Source organism: Hipposideros armiger, unplaced genomic scaffold, assembly GCF_001890085.2.
Source record: "Hipposideros armiger isolate ML-2016 unplaced genomic scaffold, ASM189008v1 scaffold_990, whole genome shotgun sequence".
In the NCBI taxonomy this organism is placed as follows: domain Eukaryota; kingdom Metazoa; phylum Chordata; class Mammalia; order Chiroptera; family Hipposideridae; genus Hipposideros; species Hipposideros armiger.
The window spans coordinates 246,958-259,492 of NW_017732340.1; the positions used below are offsets into that span (position 1 = coordinate 246,958).

The window sequence follows — 12,535 nt, forward strand, 5'->3', positions numbered from 1 at the left end:
CACACACACACACACACACACATCTGATGTTAAACAGCTCTGAGAAGTTTAATAGTCGGGTCTCTCGAATCAGAACTCCAGGTTTGAATCCTGGCTCACCCACTTACTATGTGATTCTGGCCATTACTTCTCTCTTCTGTGCTTCAGTTTCCTCCTTATAAAATGGGACTCATAACACTTGTCACTCAAATTTAATGAGGTAATACATGCAAAGCATGTATCCAGGGCCTGGCAAGTCATGAGGGCATAATCCATATTAGCTGCTATTATTATTAACCCATTTTATAGATAAGGAAACAGATGTGGAGAGAGGCAGGCCGCAAGTCAAAGCCCTCGCAAAGTGGAGATGTGAACCTGGGGCTCGCAGCCAAGGGCCTCTGGGTCTCTCAGATAATCTCTCTGTGGATTGGAAAGGGGTGGAAGATAGAAGCCAGAAGCAGCCCAGAGAACAGAAGCCGGGGTGGGGGACCCAGAAGGAAGCAAAGCAGAATGGGTGTGGTGATGGGAGGAGGGTCTTCAGGAGTGCACGGTTTGAGGGTGGGAAGGTGAGGGAACCAGGCCTGTCCTCCTCCAGCTCCCCCACAGGGTCAGCAGAGGGCACTGGCCCACCGGGCGTCCCCGGGCACACCTGGCTGCTTTAGCCCAGGTGGGATCCTACCTCTCTGACTGGGTCCCACCTCTTGCCCAGACCCTTACCTGCTTGATGCCCAGCATAGGCTGCTGAACGATGAGGCCATAAGTGGGATCAGGGCTTTGGGTTGCAAGGAGGGCCTTGGCGGGGGCCCCAGCTTCCTGTAGGAGGCTGGCTGAGGCATTGCTATCAGAGGCAGGGCCAGGACCCCTGACCGGGAACACTTCTTCAGGAGAGATTAAGCAGGCGTCTGAACCGTGGAGGCAGCTTCTGGCCTGAGGTGGTGGAAGCCTGCTCATCCTCCTACGGCAATGAGTGAATTACTGGTCCTGCCAGTCCCAGCTGCTGGAGGCCGTCAGTAGCAGCTTAGACAGGCGTGGTTGTGGCAGCAGCTACGTTGCAACCCTGGCTGGGGGCTGGGGTGGGTGAGCAGCCTCCCACCTGCTGATGCCTCAGGAGCCTCTGGGGTGCTTTCCCAGCACCCCCCTCTCCATAGTTCTCTTCAGGGCCCCCATGCATTCATCTCCAGGAGCCCAGTTACCTCCCGACCACCCCAAGCTGCCTGCCTCCTGCAGCAGGGCCCGCACCTCAGCATCAGTCTGCTTTTCCCTTGTCTGGGTCAAAACAGGGCCCAGCCCTTCATCCTTAGGCAGCACCTGCCTACTGATGAGTCCCGCTTATTCCTGCCCCTTCTCTTCCCCAAACCCCCACCCTTTTCCATATGCCAGGCACTGCGGCCTCACGTGCACCATCGTTTCTATCTGCTCAGCAGCCTGCAAAGGCAGGAATGAGAAACTGAGGTTCAGGGAGGTCTGCTAACTTGCCCAGGGGCACACAGGTAGAAAGTACAGGAGCAGAGGGCATTGAGACTGTCAGAGGAAGTGCCCCAGTTGCAAATACAGGACCTAGCTCCCACCTGTGGAAGCTGAGCCTTGCCTGCTCTCACCTACCCACATCCCACCGAGTCCTTGGCTGGACCTCACTCTTAGGGGCAGGTCCCAGGGACCCGAGGGTGGGAGATGGGCTGCCAAGCAGTCAGTGGTAAGCCGGAAGCCTTGTTTATGGCAGGCTCAGGCATCCAGTGGAGACCAACCCTTGGGCTCTCAGGGCCATGGGGGCCCTCAGACCTGGGGCTTCCTGAATGGGGGTTCCTTTTTTTTCTTTCTGCATCATCCTATCAGGATTGACTCTGAGGAAGGGTTACCTACTCCAAACAGGTAGAGAGAGCCCTGGGCCTTCCAGATGCCATCTGGTGCTTCTCTCTTCCCTGTGCAGCCAAGTGCCAACCTCTCTCCACCCCACAACTTGGGCTTTTTCCCTTGGCTCCCCACTTTTGCTGCTGCCACGTGTCTGCAGCAGGACAGCAGAGAGATTCAGGTGTGGCTCAGGACTTTAGTGCCTCGGTTCTGGGTCTTCTCTCTCCCAGCCTTTGAGAAGGGGTGGAAAACTCCCTGTCACTAGGGGGGAAGACACATCAAAACAGGGTCTAGGTCTTGTGGAAGAGGGAGACCTCAGGGCTGACCACTTGGACACTTGATGCCAAGGTCCCATAGCTGTGTCTCTGACCTTTGCTCCCTCTACCCGTCTCTCAGGTGGCCAACCTCCTGCGGCTATTTCAGATCCCGCAGATCAGCTATGCCTCCACCAGTGCCAAGCTGAGTGATAAATCCCGCTATGACTACTTTGCCCGCACGGTGCCTCCTGACTTCTTCCAAGCCAAGGCCATGGCCGAGATTCTCCGCTTCTTCAACTGGACCTATGTATCTACTGTGGCGTCTGAGGGTGACTATGGCGAGACAGGCATCGAAGCCTTTGAGCTGGAAGCCCGCGCCCGCAACATCTGCGTGGCCACCTCGGAAAAGGTGGGCCGCGCCATGAGCCGAGCTGCTTTCGAGGGCGTGGTACGCGCCCTGCTGCAGAAGCCCAGTGCCCGCGTGGCCGTGCTGTTCACCCGCTCCGAGGATGCCCGTGAGCTCCTGGCTGCCACCCAGCGCCTCAATGCCAGCTTCACCTGGGTGGCCAGCGATGGCTGGGGGGCCCTGGAGAGCGTGGTGGCAGGGAGCGAGGGGGCCGCTGAGGGCGCCATCACCATCGAGCTGGCCTCCTACCCCATCAGCGACTTTGCCTCCTACTTCCAGAGCCTGGACCCCTGGAACAACAGCCGGAACCCCTGGTTCCGTGAGTTCTGGGAGCAGAGGTTCCGCTGCAGCTTCCGGCAGCGAGACTGCGCATCCCACTCACTGCGGGCTGTGCCCTTTGAGCAGGAGTCCAAGATCATGTTTGTGGTCAACGCAGTGTACGCCATGGCCCACGCACTGCACAACATGCACCGCGCCCTCTGTCCCAACACCACCCGCCTCTGTGATGCCATGAGGCCTGTCAACGGGCGTCGCCTCTACAAGGACTTCGTGCTCAACGTCAAGTTTGATGGTAATGGTGCTGGCCAGTGTCCACCAGGCTGCTGGCCATCAGAGGGTGAGAGGGAGCAGGTCCTCAGGTTCCATGACTTGGCCAAGGAAACATAGCCTGCAGCAAGTCAGGAACTCACCCCAAGGGGCTGGCGTCACAACCAGGACAAGGAGGGCTAGGCACAGAGGACTCCAGCTGGAGCCAGGACTAAGGTGCCGCCTTCTGAGACCCTTCCAGAGAGTAGGCATCTGGCCTGGTCTCTGGGTCCTGCTTGGGCATTACCCTTGCTCTGCTGCCTGTTTAACATACAGGGCATAGGGACCAGGAGACCTCCAGCCCATTCCCAGGCAGCAAGACACCAGTGAGAGTCAGGACAAGGCTGGGTTGAGAGTGAGCATCAGGATGACACGCTATTTTCCAGGAAAACTTCTATTCCTAATCTTGATGTTTCACTCAAGGTGGCCACAGCCTCTTCAACCCAAAAGTTATTTTAATAAAAGTTCCAGTTTTAAGAAAAATGAATGCCTCAGCATTATCACTGTGCTTCAGGAAGAATCATCGTGGGAACAGTGGGAGAGGGTGCCAGGGATGACAAAGCTTGGAGTGCTGGCCCAGGGTCAGGACAAATAGTTATCCAACAAGATTGACATTCAGAGTTATGGGAGAATCAGGTCTGGCGGGACTGATGTTGGAGCAAGGCTAAGTTCAGTGTGCTGGGCTTGGTGGGATTCATGGTGGGGCTCAAGCTGGATTTTAAGGACTTCGAGGCTGGGAGGCAAGAGCAGCGGTTGTGGGGGACCTGTATGTCACTCCAGGCTGCACCATTCACCACGGGGCTTTCAGCACATCATCTACCAGCTTGAACCCTGATTTCTCACATCACAGGGGTCCTGCCTCCTGAGCCTGGCTGGAAGACATGGGGTTTACAGGGGCTGGGCAGTAGGGAGTGGAAGTGATTTGTGAGCTGCCTGCCAGGCATATTCTAGTGACCATCGGTGGTTCCAGGTGACCACTGAGATTGGCGGTCAGCTGGCACTGGGCTGGAGCTGGGGTTGTCATTGATAGGATTCATGGAATCACGACTGGACCTGCAGCTGAGTTTGGCTTTGGGGGTTTCCTTGTTAAGTTTGGGGAGCAGGATGTGGTGTGTGTTGTGATAAAGTTGGGGTCTAAGGTCTGGGTTAGAAAGTATTAGAGACTAAGTCTCAGGCTGGGTTTGAAGGATTCATGGTTGGGGGTCAGTGTAGCTTTAGGTTTGTGGAGATTCCTAGGCTTTGGGGGTTAAGGTTGGGGTTTGTCGTAGCCTCTCATTTAGCAAAACGGCTGAGGGTAAGGCCAGCTTTAGTGTGGGGGTGAGGACCAGAAGATCAAGGAGTGGGCTCCACTCTGGGGTTTGGGTTCCATGTTAGGGTGAGGGTTGAGGTCACGTCAGGATGACCCTCCAATCCAACCCTCTCTTCCTTCCTTCCTCCACCCAGCCCCCTTCCGCCCAGTTGACACCCACAGTGAGGTTCGCTTCGACCGCTTTGGTGACGGTATTGGTCGCTACAACATCTTCACCTACCTGCGGGCAGGCAGTGGGCGCTATCGCTACCAGAAGGTGGGCTACTGGGCCGAAGACCTGACCCTGGACACCAGCCTCATCCCATGGGCCTCGCCCTCAGCCGGCCCCCTGCCCGCCTCTCGCTGCAGTGAGCCCTGCCTCCAGAATGAGGTGAAGAGCGTGCAGCCAGGGGAGGTCTGCTGCTGGCTCTGCATGCCCTGCCAACCCTACGAGTACCGGCTGGACGAATTCACCTGCGCCGACTGTGGCCTAGGCTACTGGCCCAACGCCAGCCTGACCGGCTGCTTTGAGCTGCCCCAGGAGTACATCCGCTGGGGCGATGCCTGGGCTGTGGGACCCGTCACCATCGCATGCCTGGGCGCCCTGGCCACCCTCTTTGTGCTGGGTGTCTTCGTGCGGCACAATGCCACGCCAGTGGTCAAGGCCTCGGGCCGGGAGCTCTGCTACATCCTGCTGGGCGGCGTCTTCCTCTGCTACTGCATGACCTTCATTTTCATTGCCAAGCCATCCACGGTGGTGTGCACCTTACGGCGCCTCGGTCTGGGCACCGCCTTCTCCATCTGCTACTCGGCTCTGCTCACCAAGACCAACCGCATTGCACGCATCTTCGGCGGGGCGCGGGAGGGAGCCCAGCGGCCACGCTTCATCAGTCCCGCCTCGCAGGTGGCCATCTGCCTGGCTCTTATCTCGGGCCAGCTGCTCATCGTGGCTACCTGGCTGGTGGTGGAGGCGCCAGGCACAGGCAAGGAAACAGCCCCCGAACGCCGGGAGGTGGTCACATTGCGCTGCAACCACGGTGACGCAAGCATGCTGGGCTCGCTGGCCTACAACGTGCTTCTCATCGCGCTCTGCACGCTCTACGCCTTCAAGACCCGCAAGTGCCCCGAAAACTTCAACGAGGCCAAGTTCATTGGCTTCACCATGTACACCACCTGCATCATCTGGCTGGCCTTCCTGCCCATCTTCTATGTCACCTCCAGCGACTACCGGGTGAGCTGCCCTCCACAGAGGCTGGGGGCGGGGGTGGGACACCAGACCTTCTGTTTCCTGGTACCTCGTGTAATCTTCTGATAACTTGGAGACTCCAACAGGTTAAGTGCTCATCCTGAGGTACACAGCTTGTGGTGGCCCAGCTGGGACTGAACCGCAGAGAAAGGTGGGAAGGCTGAGTGGGGCGTGGGGAAATGGACCAGGAAGGGGAGGGGTTAAAGGGAGCTGAGAAGAGACTTCAGTACTCACATGTCATCCCCTAGTTTGGAAAGGGGTGGGGGTGCAAACTATGTCCAAATGAGCAAAGGCTCAGCTCTGTGCCACTGTGGGGCTGGCTATAGAAGAGCAGACCTCATCTCTGCTCCCAGAGTTCCTGGGCTAGTGGGTGACCAGGGGATTGACTAAAGAGCCAAGTCAGGACATGCTAGTGACTGCTTTAGGTTGACAAAAGGCCCCAGTGAGAGTACAGATGACGGGGTATATTTGTGGTAGTGTGTGTGCAGAGAACCAGGAAGGGCTTCTTGGAAGAGGAGTCCTTGAACTGGGCTCTGCAGGACAGGCAGGTTTGAGTACATGGGGGTAGCTGACTGGAGCAGAGGGTGTGCCCTGCCCGGCCCCCACCACTGGCATTGAGGAGAGGAGGCACAAATGGTGGAAAGGGAGGCAGAGGTGAAAGTGGAGAGCTGGAATGGGAATGGCAGGGCTATGGAGCCATGCAGCCCCAGAAGGTACCATGCTCTAATGCCCCTTGGAGCCATGCAGTGTGGCATGGTGCCCCCTGGAGCAATGCAACCCTGGGGTTGAGAGATGAAACCAGGGAAGGCAGAGAAGGTGAAGCAAAGGGGGAGGAGAGCTGGGGTACAGGGCTGGAAGGTCAAAGCAGGTGAAACAAAAACAAGCTAAGTTTCAGCTAACACTGAGTTTCTCAGTAGGTCTCCTCAGCTTCAAGGAACAATGGCTGCTCCAGATGGGATGGTCAGGGAGGGCTTCTCTGAGGAGGTGGCAGATGAGCTGGCCTCTGAATGATATAGGGGTCATCTGGGTGAATCTTCAGGACTCTGGAGTAAACTCCGTGGCTCTCCCCATTTTACAGATGAAGACACGGAGACTCAGGGAGTCTAAGGTCACTCAGCTTGGGAGTGTAGAGCAGGGTCTGAACTGACAATTTTGACAATTAAAGGAACAGGAAAATCAAGGCAAGAGCCCCTGCAAAGGCCCTTTCCCCCAGGACAGAGGTATGGTGGGCAGTGCTGGGGGCCAGGGAGGCTGGGTTTGGCTGCTGTTGCACCTGCTGGGCCTGGTGGCGGAGGCCAGAGCTGGGGAGGGAATGCTCTGACTCAGCCTGCATTTGCATATGATTTGCATTTGCATGCCAATCACAGGCAGCTAAGGACTCACCTGGGACATACCCACAGTATGCACACATGCATCTGCAACACACACATACACACAAACATGCCTGTACACGTATGCATGCAGACACACATACATGTATTCCTACACTCACATGTGCAGACATCGGCACACCTGGCACACACCCACATCTTCCCACCTACAAATGCATTCCATACTTAAACACACATACCTGCACACACTCAGTCCCCTACACACACACCCACAAGATTCACGGTCAGACAATTAAGTTCACAAACTTATCCTAGAAAAAGTGCTACATACCTCATTGCTGAATATCACTACGGTCATCTTCGAAGTACTCCCCTTGGGAAGCTATGCACCAACACCAGCGCCTAGTCCACCCTTCAAAGCCATTTTGGAACTCATTTTCTGGAATGGCCATCAGAGCTGTCATCTATTACCCTTGAAGTCCTGAATGTCATCCAAATGTCTTCCTTTCAATATTTCCTTTATCTTCAGGTAAAGAAAGAAATCATTGGGGGCCAGATCAGGAGAGCAGGGAGGGTGTTCCAATACAGTTATTTGTTTACTGGCTAAAAACTCCCTCACAGACAGTGCCGTGTGAGCTGGTGCATTGTCGTGATGCAAGAGCTGTGAATTATTGGCAAAAAGTTCAGGTCATCTAACTTTTTCATGCGTCCTTTTCAGCACTTCCAAATAGTAAACTTGGTTAACTGTTTGTCCATTTGGTACAATTTCATAATGAATAATTCCTCTGATAATAAAAAAAGGTTAGCAACGTCGTTGCAACAAGTTCATGAACTTAATTGTCAGACCTCATATACATGCACTGACACACATGCATTCCATACCTGCATGCCTGTACACACACACACACACACACACACACACACACACACCTGCACACACATCCCCACGTGTACAAGCTTCCCTGCATGTTCACCCCCACAGCTGGAACTTCGGTCTCCCCGGGAAGACGGTCCACAGGGGCTGATGCTGGCACTGTGCCCAAGCTTCCTAGAAACCTGTTGGGGCTTGGCGAATGGACCAAGGCCCAGGGTTGGATGCTTACTGTCCCTCCTACACCCTACCCCGCATCCTGGGCGGGGGTCCTGGGGCCAGGCCCAGGCCTTTGGGACAGACTCACGCGTGTCCTCCCCCCCACAGGTGCAGACCACCACCATGTGCGTGTCAGTCAGCCTCAGTGGCTCGGTGGTGCTCGGCTGTCTCTTCGCACCCAAGCTGCACATCATCCTTTTCCAGCCACAGAAGAACGTGGTCAGCCACCGTGCACCCACCAGCCGCTTTAGTAGTGCCACCACCAGGGCCAGCTCCAGTGTCGGCCAAGGTCAGCGTCTGCCCTAAGCACTCTTCCCCACCTCCGCCCCTCCCCACCTGCTCTTCAACATGGGGGCCGCTCCCTGGGTTGCTGAGATCCCTTGACATGAGACAGAGTGCCCCTAGATGAGGCTGGACAGGAACGGTGGGGGTCGGGGGAGCCCTCTTCTGCAGCCCCACCTCCCTTGCTTCCCGCCCCCTAGGGAGGACCTTGGGGTTGTGTCCCAACGTCCGGCTTCCTTTCCCTAGGGTCCGGCTCCCAGTTTGTCCCCACTGTTTGCAATGGCCGCGAGGTGGTGGACTCAACAACATCATCGCTTTGAGAACCCCAGACCCCTGCCTCGGCACGGCTGCTCCCCGAACCCCATGCAGACACGTGTCCAGAGCCAGGAGGAAGCTGGCTGGAGCACTGCAATAACACCAACCCCACGCCCGCCCCCAAAGCCACTTACCCACCTCCTTACTCCAACCCTTCAGAGTCAGAAGGCAGGGACCTTGGCCAGGGAGCCTCTGCAGCGGCCTCCACCTGCCCTTGCGGTGTGTCCCCTCCTTGCCAGGCCCAGGACTCAGAAGGGAGCAAGCCAAGGTCCGCTTGGCCTTGAAACAGGGTGGCTGAGGACTGCAGGCCCCAAACCCCAATCAGCAAAGGTGCTTCCAGCCCCGTCCCTCCCTCCTCCTAGGGCCTTTTTAATTTTTTGTATAAGTTATTCTGGGATGGGGAGGGGGGTCGTTATGGGGGCTGTCCCTCCCCCAGCACAGTAGTTTGTCCTGTGGTTTATTTTGTATTATCTGTAAATAAAGTGTCTTTATTTTAAAAAATCACTACTTGTCCATGACCCAGGGAGGCCCCTCACACTAGCCCCGACCTCACGACCTTCATTTTGCCAGTTTTTGTGGCCTCTGCTCAGCGCCTGATGCTAGGACCTGGTGGCCACCAGACCCAGTTCCAGCCCGGCCCGGTGGGGAGGCGGAAAATGAATAAGCCATCTTCTCTTAAAAGGAGCCACGGCATGCTAGCCGAGGGGTGAAGGTAGCAGGCTCCTGTGCACGCAGGCTCGTCTGGCAGTCCAGTGGAGGACCTGGATGGTGTGGGCACTGGGGCAGGAGGGGCAGCCGAGGGTACCCCGGGAATTGTGGGCTTTGCCACGGCGGACCTGCTGTGGAGGAGCCGCTGGTCAGTGTAGCGTCGGGCTGAGCATTTGGTGTGCGGGAACCCAGAAGCGCCATGGGGTGGCCCGGGTGGTGTGTACAAAGCCAGGAAGCACTTGTGAGCAGGGAGGGCAGAGACTGGGCAGGGGAGAGGCGATCGGCCGATGAGCGGTGGGAGAGGGGGCCTTTCTCCAGTCCCTGGAGGAGCTCTGACCTGGTGGCAGGGTCCTGGAGCCCAGCGCCCTTGGGCATCCCCCACGTGTGAAGTCTGGGGCTCACCAGCAGAGGGCGCAGAGGCACAGTCGTGGCCAAATGGCTCAGCCAGGCCATCGCTGCCCTTCTGTGACCTCTTAGGCAGCGGGCATTGAACCCAAACAGGACCAGAAGAACCTGGCAGCTTTGGGGAGGCCCGAGACTACGGTATCTCAGAGGGACAAGGTCCTGGTTGGGAGATGGGCAGGCCAGGGACATTTGCATCTACCTATAGGCTGGCGAGGCTGTGGAAATTTGGGTTAACAATTTAAAAAACTGAAAACAGAAAACTGAAAAAAGAAAATTGCAGGAATGGCTGTTCCTCGCCAGCCAATATTTGAAGTGTAGGGGTGTCAAATAAAATCTAGAATGCCCACTTACATTTGAATATCATAAACTATGAATAATATTTTAGTATAAGTATGTCCCATGCAATATTTGGGACATACTTCGATTACACATTTTTCTTTTTTATCTGACTTTTTTTTTTTAAGATTTTTATTGGGGAACTGGGGGGATGGGAACAGTGCTGGGGAATTGGGGGAAGGGGAACAGACAAGTTGCTGTCATTTTGTTCTTCAATCTAGTTGTGGAGGACGTCGCTTCACTGGCCCAAGTTGGCACCATCATTGCGCTCTTCCTGGGCAAGGCAGATCAGTCGCCGGCTTCTGGACGGCCGCTCACTGCGGCTGCTGGCCACACACGGTAGCCCATGGCAACCCACTGCAGCAGGGGCTGCAGCCTATGCTGTCACTGGCGACTCACGGCAGCCCAGCTCCAGGTTGAGCTGTTGTTCAGCATCTTAGCTGTGGAGGGCAGTGTCACTGGCCCTCATATGTGGGATCCAAACCGGGGCCCTCTGGTGTCCCAAACCAGTTCTTAACCATTGCGCCACTCAGCCGGCCCTATCTGACATTTTTATCTGACAAGTTTATCTGACAAGTTTAACTGGGCATCCTGTGTTTTCATTTGCTAATTTTGGCGACCTTGTTGGAATGTCTCTGTTCTAGACCCCTGGTCCAAATGACCCAGGCCTGGGTGCAGACCCCAGCAGCCGGGCACCAGAGCACTGCGCCCCATGGGACCAGCAGTGCTGTTCCTTGTCCCAGCCCCAGGACTGGCCAAGATGGGGCTCTGATCCCCTCGCACCTGAAAAGCCACCCTCCTTCGCATGGCTCGGGGGTATTTTCCTTAAAATGTAATAATAATAATTTGTTAAAGGTAGTACGTAACATGGTTCACACAGCCAAAACGGGACCAAGGGTATTCAGTGAAGAATCTCCTATCCCTGCCATGCATCTAGGCGGGTGCGCCCTGGACCCTGTGGGGAACTTTGCCCCCAAGCTACTTTCATGCCAGAACACTCTCTCCATTCCTTCCACCCCACCCTCGCTGCCCTCGCCTCCTTTCCTAGTGTGGGGGTGGCCGGAAATAGAGAGGGTATCACTGAAGGTATCAAAGCCCTCTGAAAATGTCCCCGCCCCAACCTCCTGCAGAAAAAGGAAAGGAGCCTATCGCTCCTGCCTGGGCCACTGAAGGTGGGTGTTCTCAGTCTGGGGGAGAGGGACTGGGTCTGGGGAAAGCAGGGGAAGAAATTAGAGGGAAGTAAAAGCTGGGAGGGTGCAGAGGGAAAGCAGAGGGGAAATGAGATAGAAAGTAAAGCAGGGAAGCTTTAAACCTTGAGCGTTTTCACCAAAATGTCAGGTTTGAGCTTTGTTTGTTTGTTTGTTTTTTAAGAAAAGTCACTTTATTTTTTCTGTGATAACAATATATGCTCCCTATAAACAGTTTAAGCATTGCGGTAAAGTACAAAAAGAAAATAGAAGTATTACCTCCAGTTTCATCATTCAAATTTAACCGCCATTATCATTCCTGGTGCAGCATCCTAGATTTCTATGCATTTTTACAGACAGGAGAGAGAGAAATACTTCCATAAAAATGGGATCATGCCATATGTCTATTTTTTTGTGTGAAGATGATTTAATTTTACTTCATTCTAATTGAAGAAAATGAATCTGAAATGATACTAAAGAAATTCTTGAACTTCACATACATTTCTTCACCACAAAAGACCCTCCCACCCCACCCCCAGAGAGCCCTGTTTAAGAAAAGAGACAGAGTGACATCTGGAGGTAAACACTCCTTTAGCCTCAGGGAATCTGAGGAGAGTTTAAGCCATTGTCAACCTTCTCCAACTGTGAACCGTGAACCGAAGGCGAGTGGTCCAAGCCCTTCCTGCAGCACATTACACCTGGTCCTGGGGATGGATGGCTGTCTGACCTGTGACTTACGCACTGTGCCCAACAATGGAACCCAGGCAGGCACCCACAGGTGCTAGGTGGCTTCTCTGTGCTGGCGTGGCCTGCACTCACGTCAGCTCTCCGCCCTCGGGGATGGCAGTGTGAGAAGCTGTGTCTGGGACTCTGAGGGCCCTGGGACCCTGGGCTCCCTGTTCTGGATCCTTTCTCCGGGAAAAATAAACTGGAGGCTGGGCAGCCTCTTGTTGTCCTGTGAGTCTGATGCACAAAACCTGAAACTCACTCTGGCGGCCTTGCAGCACCATGTTTTTTATTACCCACCTTTTCACCGCAGACCGTATCGATTGATTCCTTGTGGAGAAACTGAGAACAATAGCATTAGTTAGTGGGTTTCATTGTTGAGTTGTATCATGTTTAAATTATTCCGTAACAGTAAGTAGTTACTTAATATTCATTCTATAGCTAATGTATTTGCAGGTCACCACCATTCCTTATACTTCAGCGTCCCTGATGCTGGGTTCTAATCTTCCTGTGTGGCTGGAACTTTCTCTACCTGCCCTGCCCCCC

At 55.0% G+C, this 12,535-nt stretch overlaps 1 protein-coding gene across 4 annotated transcripts in view; it reads left to right on the forward strand.

Annotated features, from left to right (window-relative positions):
• GRM2 (glutamate metabotropic receptor 2) overlaps positions 1–9,128 on the forward strand; it is a 22,669-nt gene extending 13,541 nt beyond the window's left edge. For all 4 annotated transcript variants that reach the window (XM_019631335.1, XM_019631338.1, XM_019631334.1 and 1 more), the window contains 4 exons: positions 2,224–3,061; positions 4,519–5,594; positions 8,139–8,319; positions 8,559–9,128. In XM_019631335.1, coding sequence (XP_019486880.1) covers positions 2,224–3,061; positions 4,519–5,594; positions 8,139–8,319; positions 8,559–8,632 — 2,169 coding nt within the window. In that variant the 3' untranslated portion in view covers positions 8,633–9,128. The remainder of the gene's footprint in view (positions 1–2,223; positions 3,062–4,518; positions 5,595–8,138; positions 8,320–8,558) is intronic.
• Positions 9,129–12,535: the final 3,407 nt, after the last annotated feature.